Consider the following 27,342-nt stretch of genomic DNA (forward strand, 5'->3'; position numbering starts at 1 on the left):
AAATATCCCGTAGCGAAAACTACAGTAGTTGTTTAAATGATTACTCTAACTACTAATGACTACTAATGAGCTCTGTGTGTCGATTTACGGGGCTCGATTTTTCAAATTTCGAAAATCGATCCCGTAAATCGACACATGCGCTACAGTAGTCTTTTTAAGGATTACTGTAGCTAGATATGTTTGATATATCGTGCTTTTGTGATAATTTCATTTCGAAAAAAAAATTTCAAAGCTAAAAACAAACGAAAATGCGTACTTTGTCTCCTACCGTAGTCCACCTTTAAAAAATTTCCCATTTTTTGTAGTTTGTAGTTTGTAGTCTGGAACAAAACAGCGTGTATTCCTGAACATCGAATAATTTACAGAAATAGCGAAAGTAACAACAAAAAAACCCTGAGAAAAAGGGGGCTTAAGGCACGTGGGGCGGTAATATTAAATGAAAAAAAAAACTATTAAAAATAAAAGAGAAATGATTAAAATTAGAAAAAAAGTCAAAAAATCGATTTTCAGATAATTTTTTCTCAGAAAAATGACACGGATTTTCAACGGGATGACGACCAAATAAAACAAAACAGGGGAAGGGAATGATTAAGAGGATGGAGGGAGAGTTGTTGGTTTTAATGGGAAATTTGTATAAATTGAAATGAGATCAACGAGATTTTGAACTGCGTCACGGATTGCATCCTCTCCTGTCATTTCAACATATTGATTGATTTCCGATGATTCGATGATTTCACGTAATTGTGATACCTGGAAATGAAATATATTGAGGGTGGAACATAGGACATTTTTTTGATTTTTTCAGAAAAAATCCAATTTTCAGCTTTTTTCCCATTTTCAGAATTTGTTTTTCGAGATTTCAAGAAAAATCCTTTTATTCTGTGTAGTTTTCGATTTTTTTTTAGAATTTTGGGTTTTTTTTCTCAGTTTTTAAGAAAATAGTTCAAAAATTCGAATTTCCTTTTTTCCAAAATTTTTTGGGAAAAAAATACATTGAATTTTTGTTCAATTTTCGTTATTTTCTCGGTTAAAAAAATTTTATTTTTCGATTTTTTAAAAATTTTTAAGCCTTTCAAATATTTATATAAAAATAAAAATTCTTTTTTTTAGGAAAAAAAAATCGAATTTAGTTTTTTTTTCGATTTGTAAGAAAACTCGACAGAATTTTCGTTTTTTTTAATCGAAAAATATGCTTTTTTCTCGAATAATTCGAATTTTTTCAGATTTTTTTCTTCAATTTTTGCAGGAAAAATGTAATTTTTTCCGAAAAATTTTTTTTTAACAATTTTTTTCAGAGAAAAACTATAATTTTGGGTTCTTTTTCTACTTTTCAGAAATTATTTTTAATCAAAAATTCGAATTTTCATTTTTTTAAATTCTAACTTTTTAAAACAGTTTTCGATCATTTCTGAATTAAAAAAAAGCCTTTATGTACAAAAAATAATTTTTTTTTTAAATAAAAAATTTTATTTTTTTAAGGAAAAAAGTTTCAATTTTTGTTTCTTAATTGATTTTTTTCCAGAAAAAAATTAAAATTTTCGTTTTTCAGAATTTGTGTTTCGAGATTTCAGAAAAATCCTTTTTTTTTTAGAATTTTGGGGTTTTTTTTTTTAATTTTAGACATTTTTTAAATCAAAAAAATTCGAATTTCCATTTTTTTTTCCATTACATTGAATTTTTTTTAAATTTTTTTAGAAAAAGTGTTCAATTTTTAGTTATTTTCTCGGTTTTTCAACAAAAAAAGGGGTTTTTTCTCGATTTTTAAAAAGTTATTTTTAATTTTTAAGCCTTTGGAATATTTAAATAAAAATCTTAATTTCTTTTTTGTAGGTAAAAAAAATTGAATTTTTCTTATTCAGAATTTTTGTTCGATTTGTAAGAAAAATCGACAGAATTTTAGTTTTTTAAAATGAAAAATTTGATTTTTTTTCCAGAAAAAAAATTCATTTTTCAGAAGAAGAAATTCGAATTTTTTTTTCAGATTTTTTCTTCGATTTTTGCAGGAAAATGTAATTTTTCCGATTTCTTAAAATATTTCGGTGTTTTTAGAGTATTTTTCCAGAAAAAACTAGAATTTCAGGTTTTTAAATAAAATTTTTTAAATCAAAAAAATCTATTTTTTATTAAATTTTCAATTATATTTACACAAAAGGATCAAAATTCCTTCTTTTTTTTTGGAAAAAATTCGAATTTTCGTTTTTTTTTTTTGATTTTCTCAGTAAAAATTAGAATTTCCCACTTTTTTGTTGTAAAAATCAATTTTTTTAAATTTTTTATAAGAATTTGTGTGTTTTTGAAGTTTTTTCAGAAACAACTTGAATTAAAAAAATAAATTTCGAATTTTAGGTTTTTTTATTTCCAATTTTCTTCATTTTTCTAATTTTTTCCTGTAAAAAGTGTAGTTTGTAGTCAAAATGTACCTGTGGCGAGATCTGTTTCAACGCTGCAAAAATCGCGTGGGAATGCGACGAAAATGGATTGTCAATCATCACTCGGAGCACATTTTTCTGCCATTTCGACTCTTTTTTGAGCATTTCCGCTTCGGATTTTGTCATTTTTGTGACGACTGTTGGCACACTGAAGGCGGTGATACCTGGAAAAATATGGAAATGATTGATTGAGGTTGAGAGGCTACAAACTACAAAGTATATACTACAAACTATAAAATTTCCAATTTTTAACTCGAAAATCATTAAAAATTCAATTTTTTGTTCGAAAAATTGTTTAAAAAATTTTTTTGCTAAGAAAAAGGCAAAAATTAAAATTTTCAGGCAAAAAATCGTTTTTAAAAAAATCATATTTTGTGGAAATACCGTAAAAATTCCAATTTTTGACCGGAAAATAGCATAATTTTAAGTTTTTTAGCTCAACATCGGAAAATTATGAAAACTTTCAGTTTTTGCTTAGGAAAATTGTAAAAAATGAATTTTCTAAGCCAAAATTGTAAAAAACTTCAATTTTTGCAGAAAACTTGTTAAAAATGACACAACTTTTTTCTTAAAAATCGTGAAAACTGCAATTTTTGATCGAAAATTGTTTATCTGAATTTTTTAAGGTAAAAAATCGTAAAAATTGACTTCTTTAGGATAAAATCGTTTAAAAAAATTCAATTTTTGAAGAAAAAACATTAACAATGACAACTTTCAGTTTAAAAATCGTAAAAAATTCAATTTTTTGATCGAAAAATTGTATAATTTGAAATTTTTCACCTAAAAAAAAAGACAGAATCACAAAATTATGAAATTTACATCTTTTAATTTGAAAAACTGCGAAAATTTTATTTTTAAGCTAAAATTCGTTAAAAAATGTTTTTTGATAGTTTTTGATTCGAAAAAATCGTTGAAATTCAAATTTTCGACCAAAATCTGCACTTTTCATAATTTTGAAGCTAAAAGTGATATATTTAGAGAAAAATCGTGAAAAATACACTTTTTTGGTCAAAAAATGGTGAAAATTGAAATTTTTAGCCAAAAAAAAATCGTTGAAAATTTTTAATTTTTAGTTAAAGCTCTCAGACTACAGACTACAAAGACTACAAACTACACACGTTTTGGTTCTTTTTCCATTTCTTTCGGCTTCAAAAATTGCTCTTCAATTAAATCCATTTTTTGCCTCAAAAAATCGAAAGCCACATTCAACACTTCGGGAGCCGCAGTTTTCGCCAAAAAAATCGATTTTTTCAACAAAGAAGGTGTGACGTCATCATCATCAATGCATTGTTTGTGAGCATTTATACAAGCTTCTGTGACGTCATTCGAAGTGGGCGGGGCCACGTAGGCGACGTCGAATTTTGCGTTGAGCAACCAATTGACGGCACTTGCCTGTTCCGAATCCTGGAAATTTTTGGAAGAGTTAAAGGGGGTTGGGACTACAAACTACAAACTACAAACTATAAAAATTTACATTTTTAATAAAAAAAATACCTATTTTTGGTCGAAAAATAGGAAAAATTGCAGTTTTTTATCGAAAAATAATATAAATTTAATGGTTTTTTCAACAACAAAAAATTATGAAATTCGCAAATTTTGTTTTTTTGTTGAAAAAAAATATTTATGTCGAAATTTTTTGATTTTCTGGCCAGAAAAACCTAAAAATTCTAATTTTTGGTCGAAAAAGTATGAAAAATGCAATTGATTGGCTTTTTGATTTTTTTTTCGTCAAAAAACAAATTTAAAATTTTTTTGGTTGAAAAATCGTGAAAACTCCAATTTTTAGCTTAATAATCGTTTAAAAAATATATACGAAAATTCGTGAAAATACAGAAACATTCAATTTTTTCAAGATAAAAATCATAAAAATTGTGTCTTTGTGAATTAGGAATTTTTTTTGCGCGAAAAATCGTTTAAAAAACAGTTTTTTTGTAAAAAATTAGAAAAACTCCAATTTTTTGGTCAATAAATCAGAAAAATTTCTTTTTTTTTTAACTTTTCGAGCCGAAAATTGCAATTTTTACTTTAAAAAATCGTAAAAATCGCATTTTTTGGCCAGAAATCCTAAAAATTCAATTTTGTTCGAAAATTTATCAGGTTTTTGGTAAAAGAATTCCGATTCTCTTGGTTTTGGGTGAAAAATGACTTATTTCGTCCGGTTTTTAGACGAAAAATCATAAAAATGCTAACTTTTAGACAAAAATCATGATAATTCCAAGTTTTTCAAAAATAAGAAAAATAGGAAATTGAAATTGTTGAAAAATGATTTTTGAAAAAAGTGAAACTATGTATTTTGATCTAAAAATTATGAAAATTGCGTACTTTTCGAAAAAATGCAATTTTTGGGCCGAAAAATGAAATTTTTACAATTTTGGTATAAAAATTGAAATTTTCAAACAAAAATTGGGGGAACTACAAATTTTGGATCGAAACCTCAAAATAATTGCAATTTTTATAATTTTTTGAGCAAAAAATTGGAATTTTCCGATCGAAAACCATTACTCTAATTTTTTTGATTTTTTGCAGAAAAACTACTTTTCTTTCGATTTTTCGACTAAAAATTTTGAAAATTCGAATGAATGACTACAAACTACACTATTTCAAATACCTTATGCATCAATACACGGAATGCTAAATGGAATTCCGATCCCATATGATCCTTATCCATCTCTTCCACCACTAAAAATCGGCAATATTTTGCCACATCAGACATTAGAATATAGCATGTGGATTTTCCAATTTGATTTGGATGATTCAATAGAAGAATCTGGAAAAGACGTCGAATCCACGTGGATTTCTTCTGATAAACTGGTGAAGTGACGTCATCTGGATTTTCGGCAGATTCAGAGAAACGAACAGCATGACAGAATAGGCGAATTAGACGGCCACACTCATTTGAACCAATTGATTCACGAGCACATAGTTCGAAGATTATACGGCTGAAAAAAAAATGAATATTGGTCGATTTTTTCGATTTTTAATGTTTTTCCAGGAAAATGGGAAAAATTTGTGATTTTTAATGCAAAAAATGGGGGAAAAAACTTCTTTTTTTTTTTGAAAAATTTTTTGTGTAATTTGAAGAAAAACAAAAAATAAATAAAAAGTTTGAATGAAATATTTAAATTTTTGATTATATGACTCGGAAAAATTAAAATTATTCGGTATTCGTAAAAAAGTTGTTCTCTTGTTTTTTCTGCAAAAATTTGTGAAAATTGCAATAATTTTACGGAATTTTTGAATGAAAAATCTTTTTTTTATCTTATTGTTAGGTTTATCAAATTTTTAGATGATAAAGCGTAAAAAATCCGGATTTTTAGAGAAAAAAAAAATCAAAAACTTGCAGTTTTAAATTTTTTTCGGTCAAAAAAGTGTGAAAATACTATCTTTTTTTTGCTGTTAAATCGTAAAAACTTGATTGTTTTTTTTTGTTTTGCTTCTATTTTTTTAAATCACTTTGTCAGACTTTTCTCATAGGTTTCCGTTTAAGCTACAAATAACAGAAGATTTCAAACTTTAAATTTATAAAATTGTTTTGTAATTTTTTTAAATGAAACAAAAAAATCGTAAAAAGCGCAGCAATTTTTCTCGAAAATTTAAAAATTGCATTTTTTGGTCAAAAAATTATGAAATTTTGAATTTTTCAGTCACAAAATCATCAAATTTTTAATATTTGTTCGCAAATTTTATTTTAAAAAAGGCATTTTTAGTAGAGATCTTTTTTTTTGCAATTTTAGAGAAAAATCATTTTTAAAAATTTAGTTTTTCTTGTTTTTTTTTTGCTTTTTGCTAAAAAAAAATTTTAGTCACAAAATCGTAAAAATTGCGATTTATTTCAAATATCTCAGTTTTTTTCCAGGAGAAAATTGTTTTTTAACAGAAAATCAAAAGAAATAGTTTTTTCTTGTTTTGAAATTTTTTTCTAGAAATTTAATACCAATTTTTACCAGAAAATTAGAGTATTATAATTTTTCAGCCGAAAAAATGGTGCAATTTTTTTTTTAATTCTTGAAACTTTTTTGGTCGAAAAATTGAAATTTTCTAGTAAAAACCTGATTTTTTTTTTCAATTTTTAGCGTTTTTTTTTTTCATTTTAAGGAGTTTTCACCTAAAAATTCTGTCATTTCGACTACAAACTACACCCGTACCTAATAAAAACTTCCAAAAGCTGTTGATCGTGTTCATTAAGTGTAACAGAAACTTGTAAAAAGTTCTCCTCTTCCTTATTCATTAATGGTTTTAAATTTGCATCAATTCTCTGTCGATTAAGCACCGCCCACATATCGGCTGCAGAAGTTTCTCGAAGAAATTCCATCATTACATCAACTGCATCTGATGGTGTTAATGGAATTGAATCACCTAATTTAATTCCTTTTTCTTCCATTGGACGTTTAAGCTCTTCAAATGGAATTTTTAGATCCAATGCTTGACGAAGATGCGTTTTGATCTGCAAAATTAAGCATTTATTGTCTGAAAATTACAATATTTTAAAGAAAAAATCGTGAAAATTTGCATTTTCATCGGAAAAAAAGTAAAAATTCCAATTTTTACGATTTTTTTTTCAAATTTTTTCGTGCATTCTTCACAGTTTTCAGTGTCAAAAAACATGGAAATCTCAATTTTTAGCAAAAAAATTATAAAAATTCCACTTTTCCGCTAAAAAACTTCAAAATTGGAATTTTAATTCTCAAAACTTTAATTTTTGATTAAAAATTATTTAATTAGGGAAAACTCTATTAAAAAAATTTTCTTTGGGGGAAAAAGTGGGAAATTTCCAATTTTCGGTTGAAAAAAATCGAGTAACATTTGATTTTTAGTTGAAAAATTGTATATAATATCATAAAAAATACATTTTTTGGTCGAAAATTCTAAAAAATTCCATTTTTCTATTCAAGAAATCTTTAAAATTTGAAAATTTAGATTCAGTTTTTTTTTTGCCAAAAACCCGTAAAATTTGCGGAAAACTATAAAAAAATTACTTTTTGGCGAAAAAAGTGGGAAATTTACAGATTTTGTAATAGAAAAATAGTAAAATCACAATTTTTTAGCTTAAAAATTATAAAAATTCAATTTTTCGATTGAAAAATTGTAAATCTCATAAAAATTCCATTTTTCTAGTCGAGAAATCTTCAAAATTTCAATTTTTCCCCAAAAGAATCGTAAAAATTCGAATTTTTTGGTCAAAAAGTCATAAAATTTCCAATTTTCGTTATAAAAATCATTAAAAACTAGACAATTTTTCCCGATTTTTTTTCAGCAAAATCTGAATATTTTGCAGCTTTCCTACCAAAAAAATTCAAAATTTTTCAATTTTGCACCAAAAAACCCGTTTTTTTTTTGCAATTGATACACTACAAACTACAAACTCTACCTTATTAACTTTTTTCCCTCCTTTTTCCACATTTTGCACCATCATTTCCTTCATTCCAATTGGTTTTTGTTCCCGTTTGATAGCTTTTCCACCGGGACGACACGGCACTGCTTCAATCATAATTGCTCCACCACCTTTTTTCATTGATGACGTAGTAGAAGCAGAATCAGGAGCACTTGGGGGCTCCGTAGAAGAAGAAGAAGATGGTGGTAGAACAGAATCTATCGATTTTTTGATATATTGCCGTTTTGGAGCCGTCGTTCCAGCCGGAGTGGGTGGTGAAGCCTTCCGTTTTTGAGCCAAATTCTTGGTGCGCGTGGTTTGAGCTACTCGCGTGGGCGGAGCTTTAGGTTTTGTAGTTTTTGTAGTCTTCGCCCCCGCAAGAATATCACTCATCAAATCATCATCAGAAGTTGTTGAGCTGGACGGAGCAGGCAAGCTAATCTTAATTTTCGGCGGAATTTTCCTGGCAATCGGCAACTTTCGAGCTTTTGGTGGTTCGGGCTCCGAGGCTTGTTGGTCAGCCAATTGATTATCGATTTTTGTGGCGGCCGGAGCTTTTGGTGGCACCGAGGCTTCAGGTGGAGCCTCCACACTTGTGCTATCGATTTCCGGCGAAAATATTTTGACGACTGCAACAACTTTTTCCGGTTTCACTGTTGCCGTAGAACTTGGCTCCGATGCTTGAAGTGAGTCAGAAATGGGCGGAGCTTCTTCTTCTTCTTCGACAATTTCCATCCCCCGTTCTTCTTCTTCCTCTTCTTCATCTTCACTATCACTAATATCTAATCCATATTTTGAATTCAGAATTTGTTTCGGACTTTTTGGAGTTTGTTGGTGGACAGAAGTTGGGGCTGAGTCAGAAATGGGCGGAGCTTCTGAAGAAATTTTCTTTTGATCTACTGGTGGCATTTTTGTAGTTTTTGTAGTTTTTGTAGTCTTTGCTCCAGAAAGAATTTCACTGAGCAAGTCATCGACAGGCGGAGCAGCTGAGCAGGAAGTAGGCGGAGCCTGGACAGAAGTAGGCGGAGCTTGTTGCGTGGTAGATGAAATGCTCTTTTGAACTGCTGGCGGCGCTGCTTTTCTAGTTTTTGTAGTTTTTGCTCCGGAAAGAATTTCGCTGAGCAAGTCGTCGACAGGCGGAGCAGCCGAGCCAGAAGTGGGCGGAGTTTGGCTAGAAGTAGGCAGAGCCTGTGGAGCTCTTCCAGAAATTTCTGAAGTAGTTGGCAGCTCGGCAGTAGGATTTTCCTGAGCTTTTGGTGGCTCTAAAGCTGTGGGGGAAACAGTGGGCAGAGCCAGAGCCAGAGCCAAAATGGGCGTGGCTTGTTCCGGAATATCGATTTTCGGTGGCTCAGCTGAAGCTTCTGAAGCTTCTGGAACTGGCGGAGCAGGATTTTTAGTCAATTCTGGAGCACTTGGCACAGTGCCAGAATGTTCTTCTGAAGCATCAAATTGCTCGTCGAGCAGCTCACTTCCACACGAAATTCGCGGCTCCTGCTGGGAGGTCTGTTGTGGTAGATCGAGGGTCTGAAAAATTGGATTTTTTAGACTACAAACTACAAAAATTGTTTTTTAAAAGCTTATTTTTGGGTTTTTGGCTGAAAAGTTGTGAAAAATTCAAATTTTTAGCTGAAAAAATATGAAAATTTCAATTTTTGAAACTTTTTTCGGTCGAAAAAGCGGCAAAATTGAATTTTTCAGTGGGAAAATTGTAAAAACTGCAAATTTTTTCGGTTTCTCAGCAAAAAAAATCGCAGAAAATTAAACATTTTACTGCTTTTTTTTCGGTAAAAATTGTAAAAATAGCAATTAAAATTAATTTTTTTTGATCACAAATTCCAAAAAAACAGTGAAAACTTCAAATTTTCGGATTTTTTAATTGAAAAATCGTAAATAATCGATTTTTCAGTAGGAAAAACTTCAAAATTAGATTTTTAAACAATTTTTAACCAAAAAATCGTAAAAACTACAATTTTTCCGGTTTTCAAATAGAAAAATCTTCAAAATTGCCATTTTTCAGACGGAAAAAAAGCCCTAAAATTCCAATTGTTTGAATTTTAGTCGAAAAATTGTGAAAACGCCTAATTTTTCCGTTTTTGAAATCGTCAAAATTCGATTTTTTTTTTTGGAGATTTTTCCAGCGTTTTTCAGTCAGAAAATCGCCAAAATTCCAATATTTGGTCAGAAAATTGTTCAATTCGCAATTTTTGATTATTTTTCCTGTAAAATTGGAATTTTTTGATTTTTTTTAAATTAAAACATCTGAAAATATCGTTTTTTTTTCTTGTATTTTTGCAGGTTTTTCGACGAAAAAAATTAATTAAAAAATCGTAAAAATCACTGTTTTTTCGGCCAAAAATTCGTGAAAATTTCAATTTTTCCAGCTTTTCTCTCGAAAAATCCATAAAAATTGGGTAAAAATTGTGAAAAAATCGCCAAAAAACACTCTTTTGTGGCCAAAAAGTAGCTATTTTCCGATTGAAAAATCATAAAAATTGTGTATTTTTTCAGGTTTTTTGATGAAAAATTCGTAAAAATCGCGTTTTTTTTCGTCAAAATTTCCATTTTTTAGCTTTTCTCATGAAAAATTCAAAATTTTCAGATTTTCCATCATCCTACTTGCTCCTCCAAAATCATCGTCTCATCCTCGTGCTCCTCCTCATTAATGCTCGAATCTGCACTTCCAGCATTCTTCGGCTTTTCCTTTTTCGATGACGTCACTGCTGTCGGAGCTCTCATTCTTTCCATTTTTCGTGTTCTCAACGGGGGTCCCGGTGTGTGGATTACTGTAGCAGTCGTTTTAGCTGTGTCTCGTAGACGTTTTTTCAGTACATCGCCCACGGTTTCTTCGGTGGTTTTTGATGGTTTTTTGGGTTTTTCAGGCGATTTATTCGTTAATTTCAAGTCTTGTTCCTCTTCTTCATCGGATTCTGCTCGTTTTGATCGTTTCGCAGCGGTTGATGATGTGGAAGGTTCCTGAAAAGACTACAAACTACAAACTAGAAGTCGAAAAAATCAAATTTATTTATCGATTTTTCGGTCAAAAATGGGTAATTTTCCCGTTTTTTTCGGATTTAAAATCGCAAAAATCCGATTTTTCCCAATTTTTTTTGGTATAAAATCGAGGAAATTCAATGTTTTGATTTTTTTTCGGTTGAAAAATAATTAAAATTGAATTTTTAGTGATTTTGGGTATAAAAATTGGTGAAATTACGATTTTTATCGATTTTTTCTGTCTAAAGTGGTAAAAATTTGAAGAATTTACTATTTTTGATTGAAAATTCAGTTTTCCCCGATTTTTTGGGTATAAAATCGTAAAAACATAATTTTTTCAGGTTTTTTGGTGAAAAAAATCGTAAAAATCGTGAAAAATTCAGTTTTTAATGTTTTTTCGGCTAAAAAAATCGTAAAAACCGAATTTTTCTGGTTTTCCGGTCTAAAATCGAAAAAAATTTTCAATTTTTTAAAGTGAAAAATTGTAAAAATTCATTTTTTTATCGCATTTTTCACTCTAAAATCAAAATAAATTTACAATTTTTTAAAATGAATTTTTAAGATAAAAAATCAGAAATTTCACTGTTTTTTTCGTCGAAAAATTGAAAATTTCTAGATTTTTCTCGTCGTATAAAATCGTAAATAAGGAATTTTTCAGGGTTTTTTTTTGGGTAAAAAATCGTAAAAATCGTGTGAAATTCAATTTTTAATGTTTTTCTGTTAAAAAAATCGGAGAAATCGAATTTTTGCTGGTTTTCCGGTCTAAAATCGTAAAACTTACAATTTTTAATGAAATTAATATTTTGGAGAGAAAAAAATTAAAAAATTAGAAATTTCACTGTTTTTCAGACGAAAAATTCAAAATTTCCAGATTTTTCGGTATAAAATTGTAAAATGACATTTTTCAGGTTTTTATTGTAAAAAAATAGCAAAAATTATAATTTTTGGGGCAAAAATCGTGAAAAATTTAATTTTCTATATTTTTCTGTTTAAAAAAAATCGGAGAAATCAAAAAAAAATTTTTTTTGCTGGTTTTCCGGTCAAAAATCGAAAAATAGCATTTAAAAAAATTGTAAATTTATTTTGATTTTAGAGTGAAAAATGCGATAAAAAATGAATTTTTACATTTTTCACTTTAAAAAATTGGAAATTTGGTTTTTTTTTTTCGATTTTAGACCGGAAAACCAGAAAAATTCGGTTTTTACGATTTTTTTAGCCGAAAAAACATTAAAAACTGAATTTTTCACGATTTTTACGATTTTTTTCACCAAAAAACCTGAAAAAATTATGTTTTTACGATTTTATACCCAAAAAATCGGGGAAAACTGAATTTTCAATAAAAAATAGTAAATTCTTCAAATTTTTACCACTTTAGACAGAAAAAATTGATAAAAATCGTCATTTTAACCGATTTTTATACCCAAAATCACTAAAAATTGAATTTTAATTATTTTTCAACCGAAAAAAAATCAAAAAATTGAATTTCCTCGATTTTATACCAAAAAAATTGGGAAAAGTCGGATTTTTGCGATTTTAAATCCGAAAAAACGGGAAAATTACCCATTTTTGACCGAAAAATCGATAAATAAATTTGATTTTTTCGACTTCTAGTTTGTAGTTCAAAAATTTTTTTTTTTGGTAAAAATCCAATTTTTATCGATTTTTTTCAATTTAAATCGTACAAAATTGAAAGAAAAAAATTTAAAATTTTTCGGCTACAAACTACAACTTCCGTACCGAATCTTCTGTAATTGACATTGTCGAACGACTTCTTGGGCGGCCACGGCCTCGCTTCACAGGAGCTGACGGTGCTTCAGAGAGGGGCTCCTGTAAAATGGTTGAAGCTCACAATGACTACAAACTACAAATACTACAAACTACAAACCGTATTCTCCGAAACTTTTGCCGCCGAACGACTTCTCGGTCGTCCTCGTGGCGCCGGTGTCACAGCAGCAGCAGCAGGCTCCTGAAATTTTTTAAATCAATTTTTGTAGTTTGTAGTTTATAGTCAAGACTACAAAAACTACAAAATTGGCCAATTTTTTCGAATTTTTGGTTGAAAAGTCACAAAAATCGCGATTTTTTTGGATTTTTCAATTAAAATTCGAAAAAAGTAAATTTTATGCACATTTTCTGATTTTTCGACTGAAAAAATTAGTTTTTTTTTTTCGTTTTTCAGGTCTAAAATGTATGCAAATCTTTTTTTTTTACAAAAAGCGTAAAAAATCCAATTTTTAATATTTTTTAACTGAATTTTTCTGATTTTTGGCTCTTAAAATCGGAAAAAATCGACTTTTTTCGTACGTCACAAAAACTATAAACTACAAACCGTATTCTCAGTGACTTTGGCAACTGATTAGCTTCTTGTACGGCTACGGGCGGCTCTTGGCTTAAAGACTACAAGCTACAAACTACAAAAACTACAAAATTTATAGAAAAAAATAATTTTTTTTTCGAGTTTTCGGTTAAAAATGACAAAATTTTCAGCGGAAAACTCTAAAAATCGAAAAAAGAATTTTTTTCGCGGAGAGGTCGAGGCTCACAGTGACTTCAAACTACAAACTACAAACTACAAAAACTACAAACCATAGACATTGTCGATAGAGTTCTTGGACGTCGTCCTCTTCTTCCAGGTGTTGAAGGTGAAGGTGATGGTGGAGGCGGCATTTTTGAAGAAGATGAAGCCTGGAAAAAGTACACACTACAAACTACAAACTACAAATTTGCGACTTTTTTTTGAATTTTTAGTGAAAAAATCCGATTTTTTCCGGTTTTTTATACCAAAAATCTGGAAAACTTTTTAGGTTTTTTGTGTAAAAAATTATTTTCAAAACAAAAAACTTTTTCGCCATTTTTCATTTTCGAATTTCCGTCATTTTTCAATGGAAAAATGATGTAAAATGCTGGTTTTTGAGTAAAAAATATCGAATTTTTAATTCGAAAATCGCGGAAATGTGAAAATTTCTACGTTTTTCAAGCTAAAAATCATGTGATTTGCGAATTTTTAAGCCAAAAATCTGAAATTTCAGTGATTTTTTAGTGAAAAAAACATGCAAATTTGGGTTTTTTAAAACGTAAATTAGCAATTTCACTTTTCTTCCAGCTAAAAATCATGTAAATTGTAAATTTTTAGGCCAAAAAACCAGTATTTTTGGCGAAACGATCATTTTTCTGCCTTTTTGAACTGAAAAAATGAGCCAAGTTGTCAAAAATTCAGATTTTTGTGTGGAAAAATCACATTTTTGATTGAAAATCCGGAATTTTTGCAGTTTTTAACTCAAAAATTGCTGAAAAAACTAGAATTTTGGCGTTTTTCAAGCTAAAAATCAGAAAATCAGAAAATTTAGCGATTTTTCAGGCAAAAAACTAAAATTTTGGCGTTTTTCAAGCGAAAAAATAAGCCAAAAAATGCTAAAAATCCTGAATTTTAGCCGAAAAATCTGAAATATTCACGTTTTTCCACTCAAAAAGAATGTAAATTCCAGATTTTGTCAGCCAAAAAACTAGAAATTTGGCTGATTTTTTAGTTAAAAAACATGTAAATTCTAGATTTTCACATTTTTAAAGCTAAAAAATGAGCCAAAAGATGCCAAAATTCCAGATTTTTAGACCAAAAACTCTCAAATTTTCACGTTTTCCAAGCTAAAAATCACGTAAATTTCAGATTTTTCAGCCAAAAAACTTGAAATTTGGCGTTCTTCAAGCTAAAAATCGGGAAATACAACGATTTTAAGCGAAAAAATAAGCCGAATGATGCTAAAAATCCTTATCCTCCTAAAAGCCTAAAAACTCTAAACTTCCGCGCTTTTCAACCTAAAAATCGCGTAAATTCCTGATTTTTCGACCAAATCGGAAAATTAAGCGTTTTTTCAGTGAAAACATGTAAGTTCAAGATTTTTCAGCCAAAAACCATAACTTTGGTGTTTTTCAAGCGAAAAAAAAAAGCCAAAACATGCTAAAAATCCAAATTTGTAGCTCAAAAAACTGTAAATTTTCACGATTCTCCACTTAAAAACCACGGAAATTCCAGATTTTCAGCCAAACAACCCTTAAATCTCGCGATTTTCAATCAAAATGCTCACTTTTTTTGGTGTAACCGGTAGTGCGGATAGTCTCGCAGATCTCCGAGTCACCATAGCTGGAATGTGCTTCTCCTGTTTCTGATGTTCTTCAGTCTCTGAATCTGATCCCGGATCCGACATTGATAATCCAAAATCTTGTGGAGGATCTTGGAGTTCTGAAGCCGCTGGAGCTGGAGCAGGTCCTGGAGCCTGTGATCTTCCAGCAGAAGCTTCTGCTCTCATTCTCGCAGCTTTCTCTTTCACCGATTCGCCTTTCATCATCTCTGTCTGCAGTTCTCGTACAGTTTTTCCCTTTTTTCCATGAATTGATGATGATGAGCCGGGCTCCGATGCTCCTGCAGCTCCCTGAGCACCTAAAAGTGCCTTTTTTCTCTCCGCAGTCGCCTGAGCAATCGTTTCAAAATCTGAAGTTGGAAACTGATTTCGATGGATTTTCGTCGAGTTTAGAAGCCCAAATGAGTCTTTTTCCGTCGGTTTATGGATCCCTTCTGGCCATTTTTTCACAAATTTCGTCTCCACGAGCCGTGGAGCACGCGATTTTGCCTTCAATTCGATCATTTTTGCGGTGAAATCGGGGCGGCGAACGGTTTTCTCTTTGACACGCTGTAGAAGTTCATTCTCGAGCTGTCGGATCTCACGATCAACTTCATCGTCGGCTTCATCTTCTGGAACTTCTTCTTCTTCTTCTTCATCATCACTGAGAGTTTGTTCTCCAATTGGTGGAGCTGGCTCTGTGATGACGTCATCAAGATGCTCAGGATCTTCTGAAGCTTCAGCTTCTGTGGCCGAGATGGAAGGATCTGAAGTGGACAATGAGTTCTTCCATGGTTGAGAATTGAAAAAGAGACGAACATCGTCACGTCGGAAGACTGTTACCAGATCCTTGATGCTTTTTGATTGCTTTGAGAGATTTGATGTTGAAGCTGAAATTAGAGGAATTATTGTAGTTTGTAGTCTAGGGGGGAAGGTTTTTCTTTGTGGAAATTCGAGTTTTTAACGGAAAAAAAACGCGAAATTATGAGATTTTTTGCTTGGAAATTGTGAAAATTTCCAGTTTTTGACAGAAATAAACCTCAATTTTAGCCAAAAAATAGTGCGCGAAATACCATCTTTTCCCTGATTTTTGAACAAAAATTGGAAAATTTTAGATTTTTTCAGTAAATAAAACCAATTATTGGCTGTTAAAAGCCAAAAATGTTCCAATTTTCGCCATTTTTTGCCTAATTTATGGCAAATTTTTCGGTTTTTAAAAGTAAAAAGCCATTTTTTCAACAAAAATATAGATTTTTGAGTGTAAAATGCTGAAATTTCACGATGTTTGTTTTAAAATCGTGTAAATTCCAATGTTTTAAATGAAAATTTTCAAATTTACGTAATTTTAAAACTGCCATTTCTAACGAAAAAGTGAAAAATCTGCACTTTTTTGCGTGTTTTAAGCGAAAATCACACAAGAAAAATGTATCTCTGGACAAATGGAGCAGTTTTCTCAATTTTTTCGCCAATTTGAAGCAAAAAACTGCCAAAACACTCGAAAATTCAAGGGTTTTCACTTTTTATTTAAATCATTTTTCTTTCATTTGTCATAGTTTCTTAGCTAAAAACTCCAAAATTCAAGTTTTTTTTTTCCTTTTTTCGTCAATTTTCTTGCAATTTTAATGAATTTTAGACTTAAAATAATCTAAATTTGGGGATTTTCACCGTTTTTAAATCATTTTTCTTCAATTTTTTCAAGTTTTTAGTTCAAAAAAGTCAAGGTCTTCCTCATTTTGTGCTAATTTTCTCCATTTTTAATGGTTTTTAGGCTTAAAATAGCCTAAATTTAGAGATTTTCTTATTTTGTCGTCAATTTTGTTGGTTTTTTTGTAGGTTTCAGGTCGAAAAACTTTCAAAATTCCAGGATTTTCACATTTTTTTAAATAGTTTTTTGTCTAAAAACTTCAAACTTTAAGGGTTTTCCCCCATTTTTAATCAATTTTGTTCCATTTTTGATGGTTTTTCGGGTTCAAACACAAAAAATTAAGAATTTCTCCTTTTTTTCGTCAATTTTTTCTATTTTCGATGATTTTTAGGCTAAAAATATCTTAAATTCAAGGGTTTCTCTGTTTTTTTTTTGCCATTTTTCTTCCATTTTTGTATGTTTTAGGACGAAAAAACTCTAAAATTGAATGATTTTCCCATGTTTAATCAATTTTGTTCCACTTTTCACGATTTTTATGCTAAAAAATATCAAAATTCAAGGATTTTCCCTCTTTTTGTTCAATTTTCTCTTTAAAAAACGTACATAAAGCATCGACAACCTGAATCACAGATTTCAGATATTTATCCAATTTCTTCGTTTTTGATGAATTCTCAATTTTCGCTGCTTTCAGAGTTGTAACCTGATTATCAAGTGACGTCATTCGTTTTCCAGCAGTTTCCAGAAGCTTTACAGTTGATTCATATTTTGATTTAATATCAATATTATTAGCTTCAAGCCGTTCAGTCAATGCGCAAACTGAATCATACTTGTTTCTCCAGTAGTTGGCTTGATCTTTGTGCTTCTGTAATAGATTTGTAGTTATTTTAGTGAATGTAGTTTGTAGTTTATAGTTTATAGTTTTTGGAGCTGAAAAATCCAGCAAATTTTACCCAAAAGGTGTATTTAAACTGGAAATTTCAGTGAATTTCCCGAGGAAATTGTCAAAAAAACTGAAATTTTTAGCGAAAAACTGCTTGAAATTTCCATTTTTTGCTTAAAATTTCAGGTTTTACAGTGAAAAATGCGACTTTTTGAGTAAAAATTCGTTTTTTCCTAATAGAAATAGTAAAAAACATTAATTTTTAAAGAAAAATACTTTTAAAAATTCCACGAAAAGGCTGGAAAATTGTCATTATTAACGAAAAATTACTACTTTTTGTGTGATTGTAATCATTTTTAGGATTTTTGACCAAATTTCTCCAAAACTCCAGGAAAATTTCAGAAAAATGGAACAATTGATGAATTTTTAACATTTTTTCCGGTAGTTTGTAGCCTCTGAGTCTCAACCAAGTCAGTTTTCGGTCGAAATTTTGAATTTTTTAGTGCGAAAATTCGAAAAATATATTTTTTTTGCTTGTTTCTGGCAGTTTTAAAGTTGGAAATTTCCGATTTTTGACCAGATTTCTCCGGAAATTCAGTGAAAAAATCCAATTTAACACTATTTTTGAACATAAATTGCTGGATTTCGGGGACAAAATCTTAAATTTTTGCCCAAAAATTCAGGATTTTTAGACGAAAAGTCGATTTTTCTGCAATTTCTGATATTTCTACGACTTCTACAACGTAAACTAGGGAAGATTTAACCAAGTCGGTTTTGGCTCGAGATTTTGAATTTTTGAGTGCGAAAAAAAAACGAAAAAAAATTGCAGATTTTCGGGTTTTTCCTCTCTTTTTCTCCCAAAAAATCGCCAATTTCCATGCTTTTAGCTCGTTTTTCACGGAATTTTCCATTTTTTCAGTCGTTTTTCTCTCCAATTTCTGTAATTTAACTGGCTATTAACCTCCGCATCATCAGCTTGCTCCTGTAGACTCGCGGACTTCTTTTTATAGAATTCTGAATCGTATTGTCCCTGTTTCAGGGAAGCTTCTGCAATTTCTTTGGCATTAATCGCCTCGGCTTCACGTTGAACAGACTCCCGATATGCAGCATCTGTTGAGACGAGCTTCATACGGAGTACCTCACATTCCTGAAATTATTATTTTTTGAATTTTTAAGAGCTTTTGCCCGGTTTTTTGGGGAAAAATCAGTGATAATCCCGAGATTTTCGCTAAATTTTCGATTTTTCCGCCAACTAACCGCTTGAACTTTCGAGAAATCCTGCATTTCCGCTGCACGTTGCTTGTTTTGCATTAGAAGCAATCCCAAATTCTTCCGAACATTTGCACAGCCCTCCGAAGCACATTGTGCCTGAAATTACTCGATTTTCAGTGATTTTCAGGTGAAAATATCAATTATTAACACTTTTAAAGCCAGAAAATTGAATAAATTATCGAATTTAAACTTAAAACTCACCTCGGCAATGTCTTCGTCCATTTTTAACACTTTTTAGCCAAGTTTGAAGATTTTTTCTGAAAAACCAAACAAAAATGAGGGTATTTGTTTCGAAAAAAGAGGTTTGTGGCCGTGGCCGAGAGACAATGGCCTAAAAAGCGTGCGATAGTGATTTTAAATAAAAAATAAAGAGAAAAAACGAGTGTAAACTGAGAAATTTGTGATATAGTCGATTATTAGGGTTTTTAGTGAGTTTTAAGTTTTTTTTTTTGAGAAAAAGTAGGATTTTAGTTTTTAATTGATCTTTTTAAGCACTTTTGCAAAAAAACCTCGAAAAATAAGCGAAAAACTGATGAAAACTGGAAAAAAGAAATTTCGAAATTGTTTTCGAAAATTTAGGCCACCGAACTTTAAAGGCGCATAGCCCAAACCCTTCCGCAGGTCTCGCCACGATTACAGTCTCGCAAACCACGCTTCGAATTTTTTGAATATTTTTTGGCGGTTTTTGCATCGATTTTTTCAGTTTTCAGTGATTTTTATACGTTTTCTCGATTTTCAAGTGTTAAATTCCATAATTTTCAGTTAATTGCGCTAAATTTAAACCAAAAATTCGATTTTTCGCCCAAAAATCTACTTTTTTCATTTTTTTAAAACATTTTCCGCCCGATTTCCTCCAATTTTCGACCAATTTGTAGTTTCTAGTCGGTTTTATGCTTTTTCTCGAAGTGTTAAATTCCTTAGTTTTCAGTGAATTTCGTGAATTTTAAACCAAAAATCGATTTTCTGCTTAAAAATCGGATATTTTTCACTTTCTCTCGAATTTATACCGATTTTTAAGCTTTTTGTGTGTGTTTCCTTGACTTCCTAGTGTTAAAATTCATAATTTTTAGTAAAATTTGTGAATTTTCATCGAAACATTCGATTTATTCCGTCAAAATCTAACTATTTTTATTTTTTAATCATTTTCAGTCCATTTGTCTCCGGTTTTTCCCTTTTTTTTTTCATTTCCGCTCATTTTTCTCCGGATTTCTTCCCTTTAACCACTTTATTCAAGACTTCATTTCAAAAAAAAAAAATCTCTAATTATTTGCAAATCTCATTGCCTTTCATCGATTCGAGCTGGCAAATCACGTCTTTCAGCTTAAATTCTGCGTTTCTATTGCGTTCTCCGTTTACTTGAATCCATGGAAGCTGAAAATATTGATTTTTGGATAGCGAAGCCGGTTTTCCAGTGGTTTTAAGCCCAGAAAAATCCTAAAATCGCTAAAAAATTACCCAAGCCGAGTGTGGCGCCACATTGTAACGATACGAATTCTCATCATTCAACAAATATTCTCCTTCCTCCGATTCGGCACAGTTTTGAACACTGAAAAATTCAAATTTCCCGCTGAAAATTAATTTTATATTACATTTTCCCTTCCTCAGTGTCCGGCAAACATTTCAAACCAGCAGAATATGCCGTTTTTCCTTGAATACATCCGGCTGTGACGAGCCAGTCTTGTTTAATGTGCTTTTTTGAGCACATTTGTAGTTTGTTGAGAGCACATTCGAGAGCTCCGTGGAGGCATCGGTTTCTGGAAGATTTGTGTAGTTTGTAGTCGATTTTTTTCTGTTTAAATTCGAGAATTCAGCTGTAAAATCGCTTTTCACGTTCTAAGCTTGGCTGATTCAACAAAAAATCGTAAAAACTGGGATTTTTCGATTTTTTCAGTGGAAAAAAATGTTGATTTTCTCAATTTTCCCGGTATGAGAGTGTGAAAAATGCGATTTTTCTCGATTTTTTAAAGTTTAAAAGCGTAAAAATTAGAAATTTGATGTTTTTTGGTAAAACAGTTCGTTCGAAAATTGCAAAAAAAAAACGGGGATTTTTCGGTTTTTTTCCGTTTAAAATTATAAAAAAATAGAAAATCGCCTTGAATTTCTGCCAGTTAGTTTTCTTTTTTTTGCTGGAAAATCTCTATTTTTGACACAATTTCCACTATTAAAAGTGAAATTTTAGGATAAAGTGGGGGAATCTATAAGAAAATGTGAAAATTGTTAGATTTACGCTGTAATTTCGGCTGGAAATGCATTTTAAATTAGAATTTTTCATATTTTTCGGCAGAAAATTGAGACTTTTTGGCTCCAAAACATGCTCCAAAACAAATTCGGCAGTTTTTCATAATTTCCACAAAAAAAATCTGGAATTTTCGGGTCAAATATGAGCTTTTTACCAATTTTTGCTATTTTCTGAGCCATTCTCTGAGTGCATCTCTGAGAAAATTATGAAAATTCTTAGATTTACGCTGTAATTTCGACTGGAAATACATTTTAAATTAGAATTTTTCATAGTTTTTGGCAGAAAATTGAGACTTTTTGGCTCCAAAACAGTACTAAAAATACACACGTTTTGAGATGTAACTAGAAAAAATCAATATTTTCATAATTTTCCTGAAAAATCTAGAAGTTTTGTGTAAAAACTCAGCCTTTTCCTATTTTCTGAGCCATTTTTCACCAATTTTCACCTGAAAAACTCACACATATTTTCCATCAACCTGGTGTCCACCTGTAGGTACCGCATGAAAATCAAGCTTAAGCCCGTCCGACAGATTTCCCTTGTAATTCTGATAAAACGGAACCAGTTGATTATGAATAAATTTCGATGTATCCGGACATCTAGAAATACCAAAAACTTCCACTAAATCTGAAGCTGTTGCTACTGCTGAAATTGAGATGAAAAGCAGAAATTTTGACATTGTAAAAAGTGGGAAATTAATGGAAATCGGTGGGCTTTTATTCGGATTCATTTGCATTTTTGACAATTGGAATTATAAATTAAATTAAAATTGTGTGGGGGAACAGGGAAAAAATGAGAAAAAAGAAGAGAATTATCATATCCAACACATCAGTTTTCAGTATTCAAAAATTAAGTCTCAAAAACTATTTTAAAACTAGAATTTAGATAGTCTATAAAAACATATTTCAAAGACGTTTCAAATTCATTTTGAATATTTGAAAAATATTTACTTTTGGGGTAATTTTTTGAACCGAATGCAAATTTTAATTTGGTTATTCAAGTAGTGGTGGAAAATCAAAAAAGTGTAGAAAAATGACGTTTTTATGAATTTCAATTAGGGACGGACAAGAAAATTTCAAGAAATTTCAAGTTTTGAGTATGTGACATTGTAGCGTTGAAAACCATTTTTATGTGTCTTATAAAGTTAGAAGAGAAGTATCTAATTCATTTTAGATATTTCAAAAATATTGAGTTTCAGCAATTTTACACCCCATTTTGTGTGAGGAAATGAGAGGCGTAAAATTGCTGAAACTCAATATTTTTGAAATATCTAAAATGGATTAGATACTTCTCTTCTAACTTTATAAACCACATAAAAATGGCTTTCAACGCTACAATGTCACATACTCAAAACTTGAAATTTCTTGAAATTTTCTTGTCCATCCCTGATTGAAATACATAAAAACGTCATTTTTCTACACTTTTTAAATTTTCAACCACTACTTGAATAAACCCTATTACAATAACTTTTTTGCATTCGGCTCTAAAAAATGTCCCGTAAAACCTACCAAATTCAATATTTCTCAAATATTCAAAATAAATTTGAAATGTCTCTAGAATACGTTTTTATGGACTATCTAAACAGTTTAAAAATAATTGGAATACTAATTAATCTTCCAACTTCACAATTTGCTCGAATCCTGGATACTGTGGCATCAGAAGCTCATGCTCATCGACAAGGCTCTTCGGCACAAAACGTCCACCCAAAAAGTGTGGTCCCGTCCAATTTTTCATGCATAACTTTGGAAGAGTTAATGAAATAACCGAATGTGGATGAATGACGTCATCATCATTGCCACTCGGAGCTCCCAACTCTACATCCCATCCAGAAGGAACATCGATTGAGAACACATGAATTCCAGAAGCACGCACTGTCTTGAGCATTTCAGTGAATGGCTCACGAGTTGGTGGATGGAAGGAGAAGCCGAATAGAGCATCGACGATCAGTGGAAAGGCTTGAAGATTGGTTGGAAGTGTGGCTGTGATTGGAATTGAACTGGTTTCACATTGAACAACCAGAGATTTCATGAGCTCGTTTCGAGATTCTTTGGGATAGACGATCGATGGGGTGAAGCCCTGGAAAATTGCACATTTTTACTTGAAAATGACTACAAAATCGATAGATTTCTCGAAAAAAAAAACTCCAAAAAGGCCTTGGAAAGAGAAAACGTGTTGAAAATCGTAATTTTTCATGCTTTGTAGGCGATTTTTCATAGTTTTCGTGCAAAACTATTAGAAAATCGCTTAAAGTAGAGAAAAATGAGTCATTTTCGACTAGATACGTATATTTATAAAATATGCACGTATTATAGGTACTGTACGTACTTCACCGGATTACTGCAGTGTTTTTTGTTGAGAAAAACGAAGATTTTCACAGTAAAAATTACTGCGAAATCAAGTTTTTCCAAGGAAAAAGCTACTAAAATCGAAATGAAAATTTTCGATGCTACCGAAATTACTTTAGAAATCGAAATCTCGTTGAAAATTTGGATATCCAACTTAATTTTCCGGGTAGATCATTAAAAGTGTGGACTTTCCAGACGAAATATTGCAAAATCATCGAAAAAATCAATATTTTCATTGATTTCCGATGCGTTGTGCCTCATTTTAGATTGATCTACGTTGATCTACAAAAAATGCGGGAGAAGAGACGCAGACTGTTCAACTGATTTTGCATGGTTAAGAGTGTGCTACGTCACATTTTTCTGGGAGAAAAATTCTCGCATTTTTTGTAGATCAAACCGCAATGAGGCAGCCTGACACCCTATCTCATTACGGGTTGATCTACAAAAAAGCGGGAATTTTTCTCCCATAAAAATGTGACGTCAGCACGCTTTTAACCATGCAAAATCAGGTGAAAAGCCTGCGTCTCTACTCCCGCATTTTTTGAAGATCAAATCAAAATGGGAAACTTTCACACACTGATGCTCTCCCATAGAAAAAACTTACAAATTGCTGAAGATGTCGAGCACACACGAATCCGTCGCCTCCATTGTTTCCGGGTCCACACAAGACTGCCACGTTGCCTGCAACGAAAACTTTTGATGCTCACTGAGCCCCTCGATGCTCTCCTACTCTTTGGATAGTGTGCAGCAATAGCCTGAGCCGCTGCCAAACCGGCAAGCTCCATAAGCTGTTCGACTTTGAATCCGTACTTGGTGAAAAGTTGCTCATCAATTTGAGCGGCAAGCTTTTGACCAATAAATGAGACGGTTTTCTTTGAGATTATGTGAACCATTGTGCTCTTTTTTCCTGGAAATTGTGAAAATTCGCATGAAAATCCAAGAAAAATTCAATAAAATAAAATAATTTTATTGAGTTCACCACATAAAAACGAAGAAAAAAACACAACAAAGTTGTTTGTATTTTTCTTTTCCACCTCTACACGACTCGGTTTCTTGTCAGTTGCTGTTTGGTGTTGTATGCTTTGAATTTTCATCGATTTTTCGTGATTTTCGCTGGGAAATCTATCCAAAAATTGGTTTTCTTGCTCAGATATTTGCAAATTTTTCAAATACCGGAAATGTAAAAATTTTTCGAGTAAAAAAATCCAATTTGGAAGTAAAAATTCGCAGAAAATGTGATTTTCTTGCAAGTTCAGTGAAAAAAACCGCAAAAATGCGGGAAAATTGAATTTTGGCGAAAGTAAATTTAAAATTAATTTTTATTAACCAAAAAACTGAATTTTGCTGAAATAGCTTAATTTTAGGCTATTCAAATTAAAAAAAAAACGATAAAATAATACATTTTTCGCGAAAAATGGCAAAAATTTTGAATTCCATTAAAGTTAAATTAAATTATGTGAACTTATAGGAAAAAACGCATTATTTTGGTAAAATTATCGATTCTAAAATTTTTTTTTTGCGGAAAAAATCAATATTTATGGAAAAAGTTAATTTTTAAAGGAAAAAAAAATTTTCACGGAATAATTAATTGTTTACAGAAAAAAGTCAATGTTTTAATGGAAAATAAATTTTTTTCTGAAAAAAGAACAATTTTTCAATGGAAAAATCTATTTTTTACAGAGAAATTAATTTTTTAATGAAAAAAAAACAATTTTTATTGGAAAATTCAATTTTTTACTGAAAAAAATTTTCGCGGAAAAAATCAATTTTTAAAGGAAAACATCTTTTTTTTTACTGAAAAATCAATTTTAACCGAAAAAATCCATTTTTCCCCAAAAATCACAGTTTTCTCCCCATTTTTTTCAATTTTCGAACACTATTTTCTCGTCCAATGATTGATATGGGTAACACAGCAACACAAACAAAAGAAGAAACAATACATCGTAATCGCTCCCCCCATTTCGTCACCTAATGACGTCAGTAACTGGCGGAAGTAACGGAAAAATCTGATAGTTATGCAAAAAAAAAACGATTAACCGGCCCGACTGGAATTTATGATTATTTCGTGATACAAACGGTTCAAAATGCTATAGAGCGAGATTGCAATTGTTTATTATGAGCACTAGAAATATCGATTTTTGCGAAAAATGGATTTTTGAGGTGTTTTTTATGAAAAATTCAAAGAATTCGATTTTAAACCATTTTAAACGCTTAAAAAACCAATTTTTCTAGATTTTTGGCAATTTTCTGTCAATATATAAACGACTCCCCAATTTATTACGGTACCCGGGTCTCGACACGACAAATTTTTGTCAAAAGCGAGTAGGTGTGCGCCTTTAAAGAGTACTGTAGTTTCGAAATTTCGTTTCTAAGCAATTTTCATAATTTCTCGATGAAATATATTCATAAAAACACAAAAATGTTAACAAAAAACTGCAAAATCGAGGAAAATTACTGTACTCTTTGAAGGCGCACACATTTTTTCGCATTTCACAATTAATTGTCGTGTCGAGACCAGGATTTTGGCTTAAAAATGAGAAGTTTTCGCGTCTGGGGAATAGAAAAATAAATTCGACAAAAATTTTAATTTTAAAAATTGATTTTTTCGAATTTTTCATGACATTCATCAAATATGATAGCATAACTCTGGGAATGCGTATTGTGCATCCTATTTGACGCGCAAAATATCTCGTAACAAAAATCTACAGTAATTCTTTAAATGGCTACTGTAGCGCATCTGTGTCGATTTACGAGCTCAATTTTCGAAGTCATTTAAAGAGTTACTGTAGTTTTCGCTACGAGATATTTTGCGCGTCAAATATGCTGTGCAACACATATTCTCAGAATTTTTTGTTCTCGTGATATCATAAGTTTAGTTTTAACAGAAATTTTCACTGATTTTTTTCTTCCCATAGGGTATTTTAAATGTTTCTATTCCTAATTTTGTAATGTCCTAACTTAATTCCAAATTTTAATTTTCAATGTCCTAGTATAAGTACTGTATACATATATATATATATATTTAAATATTCGGTTATTTATCAAAATTTCGGTGTCTAAATCGATTGTTTATAGTGTCTGAGAGTGTATTGTGTTCGCCTATCTTTCTCTCTCTCTCTCTTTCCAATATTTCTCTCTGTCTGTGTGTCGATCGAGACAAGACTCTCGTGACATATGTGTTCTTCTCATATCCATCCCCGTTCAAAAATTATTATTGTTTCTTCTTCTCGTGAAAAAATTGGGTTCTCGCAGACTTTGTGGGTCTATTTTCGGATTCGTATAGAAGTTTTGGAGAGTGATTTCACCTGTTTTGGCATGTGATTTAGGTTTGGGAATTAGTAATAATTTGGTGATGATAAGTTCCGAGGGGAATTAATTTTTTTCAAGGTTTTCACAACCGAATTTCAATAAAAAAGCACGGAAATTTCATCGTCGTGAGCTCGAAGTACTAGAATCGGTAGTTGAAAATCTACCGAAATAGCTTAAAAATCGAGCTTTGTAGCCGGAAACTGGGATTATAGCTAGAAAAAATTATTTAAACTCTTGAAAACCTTGGAAATTTTGATTTTTTAGGCATTTCTGAAAATCGACTCGAAAATTCCCAAAATTGGTTTTTTGCCCATTTTTAGACTTCTGGCTTCTGTGCTCTGTGCTCTTTTACAAGAAAAATTGCCATTTTTTCCTGATCGGCAATCAATTCCTCTCATCCACCCCCGATCCCAATACATTTTATGATTTGAAAGAAATTCTTCGAGATTTCTTCCACGACAAGCCACATTTTTTCAATACAAAAAGGAAAAGAAAACGCTTTCCAATGTTATTGTTGATGTTCCCTGTTGGATGTGTGGGAAAATCATTGATTTTTGCCCAGTTGGCATGCTTTTTCGCACTTTTTCGATTCAATTTTCGAGAAATTGTGGTTTTCTGGAAAAAAAAAACACCGTTTTTCATATAAAATTGTTGTATTATCGGTGTTTGCTTCAACTTTACTAGGGAAAGCTCCATAGACTTCGAAATTGGCATTTTCGAGAAAACTCGGCCACCAACTTTATTTCCGC

At 31.0% G+C, this 27,342-nt stretch overlaps 3 protein-coding genes across 3 annotated transcripts; all 3 read right to left on the minus strand.

The window, feature by feature from the left end:
• Positions 1–321: 321 nt before the first annotated feature.
• On the minus strand, positions 322–18,960 carry attf-6 (AT hook Transcription Factor family). Its single transcript, NM_182000.6, has 15 exons — positions 18,905–18,960; positions 18,689–18,799; positions 18,393–18,578; positions 17,155–17,413; positions 14,874–15,796; positions 13,378–13,476; positions 12,677–12,757; positions 12,529–12,618; positions 10,417–10,773; positions 7,798–9,324; positions 6,575–6,873; positions 5,038–5,368; positions 3,548–3,833; positions 2,421–2,593; positions 322–750 (listed from the first exon to the last, which is right to left on the minus strand). The coding sequence occupies exons 1-15, from the start codon at positions 18,923–18,925 to the stop codon at positions 589–591; spliced, it is 4,905 nt and encodes a 1,634-aa protein (NP_871800.1). The 5' UTR covers positions 18,926–18,960; the 3' UTR covers positions 322–588.
• Positions 18,961–19,909: 949 nt separating this feature from the next.
• On the minus strand, positions 19,910–21,675 carry Y18D10A.2 (Gamma-interferon-inducible lysosomal thiol reductase; the record flags this gene model as incomplete). The annotated part of the gene is made up of 4 exons (NM_060839.5): positions 19,910–20,074; positions 20,159–20,249; positions 20,293–20,457; positions 21,401–21,675. The coding sequence occupies 4 exons, from the start codon at positions 21,673–21,675 to the stop codon at positions 19,967–19,969; spliced, it is 639 nt and encodes a 212-aa protein (NP_493240.2). The 3' UTR covers positions 19,910–19,966.
• Positions 21,639–24,193, minus strand: Y18D10A.3 (NAD(P)H-hydrate epimerase). The gene is made up of 3 exons (NM_001377663.1): positions 24,015–24,193; positions 23,889–23,965; positions 21,639–23,015 (listed from the first exon to the last, which is right to left on the minus strand). Exons 1-3 carry the CDS (start codon positions 24,175–24,177, stop codon positions 22,548–22,550), a joined length of 708 nt encoding a protein of 235 aa, NP_001364575.1. The 5' UTR covers positions 24,178–24,193; the 3' UTR covers positions 21,639–22,547.
• Positions 24,194–27,342: the final 3,149 nt, after the last annotated feature.

Source organism: Caenorhabditis elegans, chromosome I (assembly GCF_000002985.6).
Source record: "Caenorhabditis elegans chromosome I".
Classification (NCBI taxonomy): Eukaryota; Metazoa; Nematoda; class Chromadorea; order Rhabditida; family Rhabditidae; genus Caenorhabditis; species Caenorhabditis elegans.